Source organism: Vipera berus, assembly GCF_964194415.1.
Source record: "Vipera berus genome assembly, chromosome: 3".
NCBI classification, from domain to species: domain Eukaryota; kingdom Metazoa; phylum Chordata; class Lepidosauria; order Squamata; family Viperidae; genus Vipera; species Vipera berus.
The window spans coordinates 6,819,197-6,831,716 of NC_138204.1; the positions used below are offsets into that span (position 1 = coordinate 6,819,197).

The 12,520-nt window shown below is 46.7% G+C and overlaps 1 protein-coding gene across 10 annotated transcripts in view; it reads left to right on the top strand.

The window, feature by feature from the left end:
• PCMTD2 (protein-L-isoaspartate (D-aspartate) O-methyltransferase domain containing 2) overlaps positions 1-12,520 on the top strand; it is a 66,099-nt gene that overhangs the window by 24,395 nt on the left and 29,184 nt on the right. For 6 of the 10 annotated variants that reach the window (XR_014025919.1, XR_014025920.1, XR_014025922.1 and 3 more), the window contains exons 5-9: positions 610-781; positions 1,112-1,235; positions 10,153-10,349; positions 11,718-11,858; positions 12,168-12,444. Coding sequence is in view for 2 of the 10 variants with exons in the window: in XM_081323811.1 (XP_081179937.1) it covers positions 610-781; positions 1,112-1,235; positions 6,985-7,364 (676 nt within the window). In the remaining 8 variants the exon portion in view is untranslated. Of the gene's footprint in view, positions 1-609; positions 782-1,111; positions 1,236-6,984; positions 10,350-11,717; positions 11,859-12,167; positions 12,445-12,520 lie in introns of those variants that run through there. The other 4 variants (XM_081323811.1, XM_081323810.1, XR_014025921.1 and 1 more) reach the window with 3 other exon arrangements.

Below are 12,520 nucleotides of genomic sequence, written 5' to 3' on the forward strand. Positions count from 1 at the left end.
GCATGAAAGCTGGCTGGATAACTGGGCCGATCACCAGGAGACAGTGAGTTCTAGTCCCACCTTAGGCATGAAAGCCGGTGGGTGACCTTGAGCCACTCACCAGGAGTTTGGGAGTTCTAGTTCCATCTTAGGCATGAATGCTGGCTGGATAATTATGGGCCAATCACCAGGAGACAGTGAGTTCTAGTCCCACCTTAGGCATGAAAGCCAGGTGGGTGACTTTAGGCCACTCACCAGGAGACTGGGAGTTCTAGTCCCACCTTAGGCATGAAAGCTGGCTGGATAAGTATGGGCCGACCACTAGGAATGCGATTTCTAATCCCACCTCAGGCACAAAAAGCCAGCTGGATGACTGTGGGCCAGTCCCTCTCTCTGAGCCCACCCCACCTCACAGGGTTGTTGTTGGCGAAACACAGGTGAAGAAAGGAGTATTAAGTCTGTTCGCCGACTCCAGTTATTTATAACGGGTAGGGTAAAGAAAAATCTAAATGAAAATAAACTGCTCTCCCTGTTGAATTCTCGTGCTGCGTTGAAGTCTCATTCACAACCCTCCCTTCCTTCCTTCCTTCCTTCCTTCCTTCCTTCCTTCCTTCCTTCCTTCCTTCCTAGGTTTGAATTCTGCGAGCCTTCCTTTGTCTCTGGAAACTGCTTAGAAATCTCTCCGGACTCCTCTCAATACGACCGCGTGTACTGTGGAGCCGGCGTCCAGAAGGAGCACGAAGATTACATGAAGAACTTGCTGAAAGTCGGCGGGATTCTCGTCATGCCCCTGGAGGAGAAGGTTGGCCGGTGGGGACGGGTGTCTTTACTGTCTCCGACACTGTTTGGGTTCTGTAAAATCCCATAAAGAGCTCCCTGCCGAGAAACAAACGAAAGGGAGGTTAAATTGATCCGAGATGGCCGAGATGGCCGGTATTTAATATTTATTTGTTATGTATATGTAGGAGTGTGGGTCTATGCATACGTGTATATAGTATGGTTAGGTATTTGTCATGTATGTGTTCCACTTTGAGAGCCAGAAACTGGAGCAGAGAAGGGGTGGGGTGGGGAGGTGTTCCGTGATTTCTGCTGTAGCACACGTTTAATCTACTGCTTTTCTCTTTCAATGCAGCTGACCAAGATTACTCGAACAGGCCCTTCAGCCTGGGAGACCAAGAAAATCTTGGCTGTTTCTTTTGCTCCTCTAATCCAACCCAACCATTCAGATTCAGGAAAGTCAAAACTGGTTCATTTGCGTAAGTCAGCCACATCTCCCCCGCCTCTGTATTATAATAATAATAATAATAATAATAATAATAATAATAATAATGATGATGATGATGATAATGATAATAGAAAGTTGGAAGGGACCTTGCAGGTCATCTAATCTGACCCCTACTGAGACAGGAAACCCGGCCTATACCATTTCAGTCAAATGGCTGTCCAATCTGTTCTTAAAAACTTCCAGTGTCAGAGCATTCACCGCTTCTGGAGGCAGGTTTTTCCACTGATTAATTGTTCTAACTGTCAGGAAGTTTCTCCTTAGTTCCACGTTGCTTCTCTCTTTGGTCAGTTTCCATTCTTTGCTTCTTGTCCTGCCTTCAGGCGCTTTGGAGAATAGATTGACTCCCTCTTCTTTGGGGCAGCCGCTGAGATATTGGAAAACTGCTATCATGTCCCCCCTCGTCCTTCTCTTCATTAAACTAGACATACCCAATTCCAACAACTGTTCCTTATATGTTTTGGCCTCCAGCCCCCTAATCCAGTGGCGTAGCGTGGGGGGTGCAGGGGGGGCGGGCCGCACCGGGAGCAACATCTGGGGGGGGCGCTCGCACTGAGCTGCTCAGGGAGCCCCAAGGGCTGCACAGAGTCGGCTTGGCTCCGCTCTCGAGCTGCTCTTTCTTGCAAAGCGAAACGAGTCCGGCAGGTGAGATGGGCGGCCACATAAACTGAATAAAATAAATAGAAGCGCCCAACTCTCCGCCCAGGCTCAGGCCAACCGCAAGCGCCCCGCAGGCGCCCCGGCAGGCTTGGCCGAGCGAAGACGGACCCGCCGGCTGGCTGGCCTAGCTTCGTGCGCATGCGTGGCTTTATTTAGCGGGGCTCACGTGCGAGCTTGAATGCAGCGGCTCTTGCAGGTCGGAGCCCCACCCAGCCGCCCTCGAGAGGGACCCGGAAGCATCCCGCATGCGCGCGACTCTTCTTGGAAAGTCTACGCCGCTGCGGGGCGCGTCTTTTCGGCGGTGCCATGACGTCACCGGGTTAGGGGGCGCAAATTGCCCCGGGTGCTGACAACCCACGCTACGCCACTGCCCTAATCATCTTTGTTGCTCTTCTCTGCCCCCTTTCCAGAGTCTCAACATCTTTTTTTACATCATGACGACCAAAACTGGATGCAGTATTGCATGTGTGGCCTTACCAAGGCATTGTAAAGTGGTATTAACTCTTTACGTGATCTTGATTCTGTCCCTCTGTTAATGCAGCCTAGCACTGTGTTGGCTTTTTTGGCAGCTGCAGCACACGGCTGGCTCCTATTTAAGCAATTGTCCACTAGGACTTCCAGATCCCTCTCGCAGTTACTTTCATTCCATTTTGAAGATTGGGTCTAAACTTAAGCCTAGAAACTAGGAGGAAGTGAGTTCTAGTCCTGCCTTAGACATAAAAGGCAGCGGGGTGTCTTTGGGCCAATCATCAGGAGACTCCTGAGTTCTAACCCCGCCTTAGACAGGAAAGGCAGCTGGGGAGGTTGGGGGTAAATACTTTGAATTCTAGTCCCGTCGCAGGGGTGAAAGCCATCTGGGTGACCTTGGCCCAGTTTCTGTCAGCCTAACCCACCTCAGAGGCTTGTGGGAAAATAGGAGGAGGGAGGAGTATTAGGAAAGTCTGCTGCCTTGAGTTATTTATAAAAAATAATAAAGGCAGGTTATAAACAGGTAAAATAAATACATACACAGAGTACCACGTTTTCCACTGGCATAATGGGCTGGATTGTTTAGCTCACCTGGAACCAGGATCTCCACTCCTTTTTCCATGCCCCAAAGAAATAGGCTAAGATGGGGGGGGGTGTCCCCAACCCCCCAGTCCATGGACCGGTACCGGGCTGCAGCATGCCAGCAACCGGGCCGCACAAACAAGCAAAGCCCCATCCGTGAGATGCAGGCAGCACACAAAACCACGCACCCTCCGGTCCGCGGGAAAAACCTCTCCCCACGGAACCGGTCCACGGTGCCCAACAGGTTGGGGACCTCTGGGCTAAGATGAGTGGGCCCTCCTCCCCCTCCCCCTCCCCCCAGGAACTCCACAATGAAGAGAGAGAGTTTGATTCAGAATCTTTACCAGACCAAGCCTGAACCAGTTTAACCCCGCTTCCCATTAATCTGCATGACAACCCCTGATTTACAATTTCCGGTAGGTATAACCAAAGAAGGAGAACAACGAGAGATGAAGCCTGGGCTCGCAGTAAATCTTTAAAAAGGGTTTAATCACGACATTGCCCGTAAATACTTGCAACATCAGGAGGATATAAACCCCAACCACCCCTCCCCCCCCCCCCCGCAATCAGCCGAGTGAGCCCTAATGGCGGGGAAGCTGGGAGAAAGATAAATCGTATAGCCCTGTGGTGGCGAACCTATGGCACGAGTGCCACAGGTGGCACGCAGAGTCCTAGGCCTTCCTCTGGGTTTTATAAAAACCTTTTCGCTTTAGTCCTCTGCCGCCGTGTGCAAAAAAAAAAAGGTTCAATCAATCAATTTCAACTTCTCGCAGGGGAAAAAAAAGATCTCACAAAGTTGGAATTGATGGATTGAACTTTTTAGTCCCACCCAGTCTGCCGTTACCACCGCAGCCACGCCCACCCAATGGGCCACACCCACCCAATGGGCCACGCCCACTCAAAGACAGCACGGCTGGCTCAGGAATTCTGGGAGTTGAAGTCCATGAGTCATAAAAGAGCCGAGGTTTATTGAGATTTTTTTGAGATTTTTATACCGCCCTTCTCCCAAAGGGACTCAGGGCGGTTCACAGGGCATAAATATAAACAACAGTACAAACATTAAAAGATAATTAAATTAATGCCCAAGTTAAAACCAGAATAATAAAACAAACCAATAAAAAACCCAAGTACCCCCATCAGGCCAGACCCGCTAGTTCAAATAAATGGGTCTTCAACCCGCGACGGAAGGATCGGAGGTCTGATGCCATCCGGAGCTCAACCGGCAGTTGGTTCCATAACGCCGGAGCACCCACAGAGAAGGCCCTCCCCCTGGGGGCCACCAGTCGACATTCCTTGACAGGAGGCACCCTGAGGAGGCCCTCTCTGTGGGCGCGCACAGGGCGGAGGGGAGTCGACGCCGGCAGCAGGTGGTCCTCGAGGTATCGCGGACCCATGCCATGTAGGGACTTAAAGATCATAACCAAAACCTTGAACCTTACCCGGAAGACAACTGGTAACCAATGCAGCTCACGGAGCAAAGGTGTAACATGGGAGTACCGGGAAACTCCCAAGACAACTCTCGCGGCCGCATTCTGTACCAGTTGGAGCCTCCGAGTAGTCTTCAAGGGAAGTCCCATGTAGAGAGCGTTACAGTAGTCTAGGCGAGAGGTCACGAGCGCATGAGTGACCGTACACAAGGCCTCCCGGTCCAGATAGGGCCGCAACTGGCGCACCAGGCGAACCTGGGCAAAAGCCCCCCTAGTCACGGCCTACCCCTGGCCTATATCATTTCAGACAAATGGCTGTCCAGTCTCTTCTTAAAAACTTCCAGTGTTGGAGCATTCACAGCTTCTGGAGGCAGGTTGTTCCACTGGTTAATTGTCCTCACTGTCAGGAAGTTTCTCCTTAGTTCTAGGTTGCTTCTCTCCTTGACTAGTTTCCAAGTGGCCAGCATGACTTTGCACAGCACTGTTGTTACCTTCCCGCCGAAGTGATACCTATTTATCTATTTGGGAGTGTGCCAAATTCAGACAGCAGGAAGCCAGAGAAGATGGTAAGGTTAACATGACAGCCATTATTATACTGCAATAGCTCAACCTGCCTCCAGAAGCGGTGGGTGCTCCAACACTGGAGGTTTTTAAGAAGAGACTGGAAACCCATTTGTCTGAAATGGTATAGGGTTTCCTGCCTGAGCAGGGGGTTGGACTAGATGACCTCCAAGGTCCCTTCCAACAACAACAACTTCTTCTTCTTCTTCTTCTTCTTCTTCTTCTTCTTCTTCTTCTTATTATTATTATTATTATTATTATTATTATTATTATTATTATTATTATATAACTTTTATTCATAAAACATGAAACTCAGTCAACTGAACACTCAAATTCTTTGGCACTAATGGTTGACACATGTTGCTGCCAGCATCCTAGGTATCAACCAGGTATCTCCTTAAAATGTAAGATGTTCCGAGTAGCGCGGTTTTTTGTAGCTTTGCTGGAGTTATTGCAGGAAGCTGCAATTTCTTGATGTGTTTTGCAAAGTTTTTGGACATAGTTCCCAGTGCCCCGATGACAATGGGTCTCACTGTTACACGTCATCATCACCATCATCATCATCATCATCATTATTATAAAACTTTTATTCATTAAACATGAACCTCAGTCAACTGAACTTTCAAATTGATTGGCCTTAATGGTTGACACGGGTTGCTGCCAGCATCCTAGGTATCAACCAGGTGGTGGTGGTGGTATTATTATTATAATCATCATCATCATCATCTTATTGATGTTGTAGCCATTCTAGTTGCTCAAGAGATCAGTCCCCTCTTGTCCTGCTTTGCTTTGGAAGACGTAGAGACCAGTCAGAGACCAATCTCTGCTCTTGACCGGCGTACGGTAGATTTCTCCCAAGGGGCCCCCAGCTCCTTGATCAGATTGCTGTACCTTTTTGATTGGTTTAATTTCCGCTGAGTCCTTGGGGCTCCCTCAGCTGGGTGGTTTTCTTGCAGACACTTCATGACTCAACTAGGCAACATCATCAGTGCCCGAAGGGAGGGGAGTTTGCAGAGGAGGAGGAAGATTGTGAGGTCCTTGGTGCTCTCTGGGCTTGTTAGCTTGTGCCCTGCACACATGCAAGTGGCTTGCTCGAGCAGTGTTGGTGGGAATGTTCTTGATAGCTCCTTGATTAGGCTTGTCACAACTCATTTGCATATAAAGAGAGAGCGTCCCCACCTCCTCCTAGGTCTGGTAATGTTACAGTGAGAACAAATCAGTGGAGCAGCTTGCCTTCAGAAGTTGTGGGTGCCCCATCACTGGACAGCTATTTGTCCGGAATTTATTTTGATTGATTTATTAGAGAAATGTATTGCTTCGCCCATCTTGTATCGAATATCTCCGGTATAGGAATGGTGTAGGACAGTGATGGCGAACCTTTTAGAGACCGAGTGCCCAAACTGCAACCCAAAACCCACTTATGTATCTTCGGCCCATTGTCTGAGTGTGGTCAGTTGGCCAGGTGTGGCCCATTGGGTGGGCATGGCCCATTGGGTGGGCGTGGCTGCGGTGGTAACGGCAGACTGGGTGGGACTAAAAACTTCAATCAAGCAATTCCAACTTTGCGAGATCTTTTTTTTTACCCGCGAGAAGTTGAAATTGATTGATTGAACCCTTTTTTTTTTTTTACACACGGCTGGCGGAGGCCTAAAGCGAAAAGGTTTTATAAAAGTCAGCTGAAGGCCTAGGACTGGGGCGACGGTGCGCGTGCCCACAGAGAGGGCTCTGCGTGCCACCTGCGGCACGCGTGTCATAGGTTCGCCACCACGGGTGTAAGATCTCCTGCTTAAGCAGGGGTCAGACCAGAAGACCTCTGAGGTCTCTTCCAATTCCGTTATTCTGTTAGCTTGCTTAATGAAACGTCTGCAAGAAGACCACCAAGCTCAGAGAGTACCAGTCAGTTCAATCCTGAGCCACAGATATTCTCTGCCATCCGTTTAGTCTCTTCTAACCTCAGCCAGGTATAGTTTCTGGCTCCAAATGCAGACTCCCCAGCTGTTCCCTTCTCCTCTTTCCCATCTCCAGCCCCTGTGGTGGTTCGCAGCCTGCAGGACCTGGCTCGGATTGCCATCCGCGGCACCATTAAAAAGCTGATCCACCAAGACCGAGCCAGCAAAAACGGCAACGGCCTCCGAAACCCGCCGAGGTTTAAACGGCGCCGCGTCCGGCACCGCCGCATGGAAACCATTGTCTTCTTGGACAAAGAGGTCTTTGCAAGCCGGATCTCCAACCCTTTGGAGGATAATCACTGTGAGGAATTGGAGGAAGATTGCAGGGAAGAGGTGGAAAAATCTCTTCCGGAACTGAAGCCCGAACCGCCTACATACAGCTTGAGAGAGAAGATCCTCGGCCTGCCTCTTCCCGACCCGTTGAAATATTACCTGCTTTATTACAGAGAAAAATAGGAGCCTGGGGAGCGTTCGTTGGTCAGGGAGGGAGGCAGGACAGTAAAACACTCAGGAGGCTGACAGACACCAACACCACTTGCTTGCCTTTTAACAGAACCAGCTGGGGAAACACGCCTGCCAGGAATTTAAAATGGGATAGCCTGTTTTGTTTTGTTTTTCCCCAGATCCTTTCCCTTGATTTGTGCGCTCCGGTTTTGTCCTAAGCAGAACTACCTTGGTGGGGGAAGAGGGTGTGGCAAGCTGGTCCCCGTGTTCTTGACGGAAGTGAGGGCTTCATGCCGGTTTTAAAAAAAAACCAACAACAACCCTATAAGGAAAAAAGATAATCACACGTTTGCTGAAATACCTGTGAATATCTCAACCGTCTTTTTGTCTCTTTGCTTGGTTCGCTTGCTCCTCTCCTCCAGGAAGCAGTTTCGGGGATTAGTTTGGCAGGAACCCAAATGTGTGGATTGGCCCGCAAAACAGAAAAACGAGTTGAATTTGAGCCGCTCTACAACGATCTAGTGGGGAAAATAAAATAAATCTTATTGGCGAGTGGGCGGGGGGGGTGGCGGGCCTCCGCTGAACAAACTAGGGTCATTTTCCCCCATCGGATGTTTACGCCGCATTTGCAAGAAGGGGAACCATCCGCAGAGATGATGATCTGGGAAGACCCCCAAAAGAGATTCTCCTGTGTGATTAAAAAGAGAAAGAGGCTGTGTGTGTGTGTGTGTGTGTGTGTGTGTGTGTGTGTGTGTGTGTTTGTGTGGCTTAAGCAGGAACAGCCGGAATTATGACACCTTAAGCTGCAGAAGTCTGGCTTTCGACTTGCTCGCCTGAAAATCGGTTGGGTTTATCATTCCCCACAAGGATTTCAGGTGGTGATAGAGATGAGTAAGAGAAGGAAGCAGTTCCTCCACCCCCCACTGGGCCTTTTCCAAGGTCTGTTATCAAGGGGTTGAATCAAGTATGTTACGGAGGGAAAACGGGGCGCCTTGTTTGAATTGAGGTCGTTGGTTCTCTAAACGGGGAGTGCCTGGAGAAAACTGCCAGTGTTTTTAAACCCCCCCCCCCAAGGGTCCTCTGCTTTAGCAGAAAGGCTAAAAATTCAGCTATAGGTTCACTTCCCCCTTTTCTGTGTACAGGCTATGGTAAAGCTTGCTTGGAAAACACGGCACAAGACTTTTTAAATGTCCTGTTACACGTCAATCCTTATTCGGAAAAGTAGATTGCTCTTAGGCTGGAATTTAGAGTGAGCAGAAGCAGTAACTCTCATTAAAAAAATTTAGGCTATTTTTTTTTCCCCTCCAGCTGAAATATTGAGCAGAATCATCTGATATTCCCCAAGGGGGCTTACGATAGTTTTTCCGTCCGCTTATAGATTTTTTTAACTTCATCTAACTTCTCGATATTCATGGCCTGGCTGGCTAAGTTAGAAAACAAGAGACCCTGGGGCTGATTTTTATTCCAGGTTGAAATGGAGACTCAAGCAGGCAAAAACCTGCTTTTTATCTCTGACAAGCAGCTGTTCTCATTCTGAACGCACAGCATAAGAGCGAAGTCCTGTGGTTTAGCAGAAGCCGAATCGACCTGTGCTTTGTAATTCCCATCGGGGAGACCGCTAGCCTAGCCATTATTGCCTGTGCAGTGTTGCATTTCATGTTGTGTCATCTGAAGCTTTGCGTCAACAATAACAATCGTTTGTTAGAGCTCTGTCCTTGATGATGCAGTTAACATGCTGAGTTCCTTCTCTATATCTTCCCTTCTGCTCTGAATGATGCTGTTAATTGTTAAATGCTCTGTATCGTTTTTTCTTCCACTGAGTCGGTCTGTCGAGCCTTTTAAGCTATTATTATTTTGGGTGAATGGCCATCAAGTTTGACATAATAGGTGTCTTCCCTGTGGTACACTCAAGTTTTCATGGTCCAGAAAGCTGTTTATCAAAGAATCTACAAAGTTCTTCTCGGTGACTGGGGTTTAATCGTCACAATTGAGTGAGCATTCTTCTTTCAGCATTCATAAAACTCTGCCCCAAAAGAGGCATTCCTTCCCTCAACTTTAATTCTTTCCGTTTGTTCTTGAGTTGTCTCAAGAAAGAATGGTCAAAGTTACTGCGTGAAAGTTTTTCTTCATCTTCTCCGTTAAGAACGATCTAGAATTCTTTTTTTTTTTTCAGAGAAAAAAAACCCCACAAGGATCTTATGGAGCCTTTTTCTCTTGTTTGGGGTGAAAGATTTGTGAGCCATTGTGATTTGTTCAGTTGTTTTTATCAATATACGAAGGTAGAAAAATGTGTGTTTGGGTGACAGCATAACTGCGAAATAACATAGGCTTTTAATATTGTAACAGAAGAGGAATTGTCAGTGCGGTATTCCTATACACCAGCATACACACACACACACTGGTTAACCCAGTCGGTGTGTTTTAGCAAACTAACATGGCCTGTGACATCTGTTCTTGCAAAATGTATCGCGATTCCCTCAGATGTTTATTGTTTCCGGCTTCTCATAAGCATCCTTTTTTTTGGTAGCTTCAGATAGAATTGCCAAGTTGTACCCCTTTGCAAAAAGGTTTTGCTTTCCTAAAGTAGTTAAAGATGTAAATAGCTTAGAGATTAAGATTGGAAAAGCAAAGTTATTTCTGAAGCATGGAGAACATTGGAAAGAAGTGGTTTCAAAAATACAGATTTTTAGCAAAATACATGTCTGTGTCAATAAAAATGGTTCCACCTTAAGCGGTAGTGTTGGTGCTTCATGCTGGGAACACATTCTGTGCGTTTCCCCCCCCCCCATTGTTCTCACAGTAACTTTCAGAATTGGCCTTCAAAGTAAGTGTGGTGGATGGCCGGATTATGGTGAAGAGAGAAGCAACCTGGAATTAAGGAGAAACTTCCTGACAATGAGGACAATCAACCAGTGGAACAGCTTGCCACCAGAAATCGTGGGCGCTCCATCACTGGAGATTTTTAAGAAGAGACTGGACAATCACCTGTCTGAGATGGTATAAATTCTCCTGCTTGAGCAGGGGGCTGGACTAGAAGACCTTCAGGGTCCCTTCCAGCTCTATTCTATTTTATTCTATTCTAAATCTTAGAGAACATTCCCAATTGAAACAGCTCCTACTGTCAAAGAAAGAACACAACACATATTTACTTAATATACACTTCAAGAGCAAATCAGCAAATATTAAATTATATATGTACCTATGAGGAAATTCGGAAGTAAACCTCTGTTTGGTTATCAGTGACAGACACTTGCAGATACAGAACTTTTATTACACACATTAGAAAACTACAACATTGCATTACTTTTTGGCATAAATTGCCATTCAAACTGAGGCACTTGTCATAACGTCTTATAAAGTTTGAAATTCCTTAGTAGTAGTCGCTCGGCGCCAAATCTGGGCTATGGGGGTGTGTGTTTGTGAGATCAAAAACATCCCAACAGAATTGCTTCAAAAGTTCTGCGTCTAGCAGTGTGCGGGCGAACATTGTCGTGAACCAACACCACACCGGAATTCAGCAGGCCCCGATGCTTGTTATGGATGGCTCGTCTTGAGTTTTTGTAACGTTTCACAATAGACTTCTGAATTGATGGTTGAACCATGCTCCATGAATTTCACTAGCCGTACTCCTTTGGCATCTTCACATTTGGCGGGATTTTTGATGGCAATGTTGTAGTTTTCTAATGTGTATAATAAATGTTCTGCGTCTGCAAATGTCTGTCATTAACCAAACAGAGTTTTATTTCCAAATTGCCTCTATCTATCTATCTATCTATCTATCTATCTATCTATCTATCATCTATCTATCTATCTATCTATCTATCTATCTATCTACTATATCTATACAGATCAATCTATACCTATCTATCTTTTTATATAATTCTGGCTATTCTGACTCTAACTGTTGTTTAATGATGTCTCCCCTTGTTGAGACCCCTGTGCCTGGCCTGTATAAGTGGATACTATCACTGCTAACAGCCTTTGCCAGATAGCAGAACTCATGAAATTACCTTTTTATCATCCAGAAGAACCTTTATTTGCATGCAGAGAAGATTACAGCAGACAAGGTGTGGTAGATGATGAAATGGACGGTATTTCAAGGTCAAAGACAGTAATGGTCCTAGCATGTAGAGACCACCGCATGTGAGATGGTGGCAGGAAGTGAAAGAACATTCAGGGTTAAGAAGAAGGAGGAAGTACGTCACAAATGGGAGGGGTTGGCTGAACAAATTAACATAAATGTTGTAATTTCCCAAACAACCACATGGTGGCAGCACAATATGCACTGCATAATACTTTATGGCTGATGTAACAGCACACTGGCTATCTGTCTTTATATGACTCTGTAATCTCTTAATTCGTCAGGGCGACTCAACATTTATATTTACTGGCTGGATGCCCTTCCTGATGCCACATGGAGTTTGCAGCAGATATTTTCTGTTTACACCCTGGGAGAGAAGCATCTGCCGCTATCTAGGATTGGACTCTCAAACTTCCATGTGGGAGGCAAGCATCTCCACTCTATTCTGTTTGTCGGTCTGCTTATTTACCTATGTAGCCTCCAGAAGTTGTGGGTGCTCCATCACTAGAGATTTTTAAGAGACCGGACAGCCACTTGTCTGAAATGGTATAGGGTTTCCTACCTGCGCAGGGGGTTGGACTAGATGACCTCCAAGGTCCCAGCTCTCTTATTCTGTCATCTATATAGCATAGAAGCCAAAAAAACAAAGCTGTGATTAAAACCCATCAGTCCACTCCTATAAGTCAAAGCGATAGATTAAAAATGTCATCTCTGACTTCCTGTTCCTTTTCCAGCAAGCAGTCTGAAGATTCAGAATGCCGAATCCTTCGGCTGGAATTTCTTTTTGTTGGGGACCCTAAGGGGCCAGAACCCACCCTGAAGGGGTGGAATGAACAAAGGAAATCCCAGGGACTTAGGAGAGATGGTGGTCTCTCCGAATGGTCCAGGAGAAGCCCCCCAGAAACCAACAGAAGAAAGTGCTGACTAACTACAGGTTCAGCCATAGTTGGAAACAACAGAAGTCACAAGCTCTTAAATTAAGCGGATTTAAAACAGCATGCTTGAATCTGGGTAAGAATATTGATTTTCTCTATCCTACTTATTTTCCTGAAGAAGAAAGTCTCCAAAATAAGAGATCTCCGAAGAA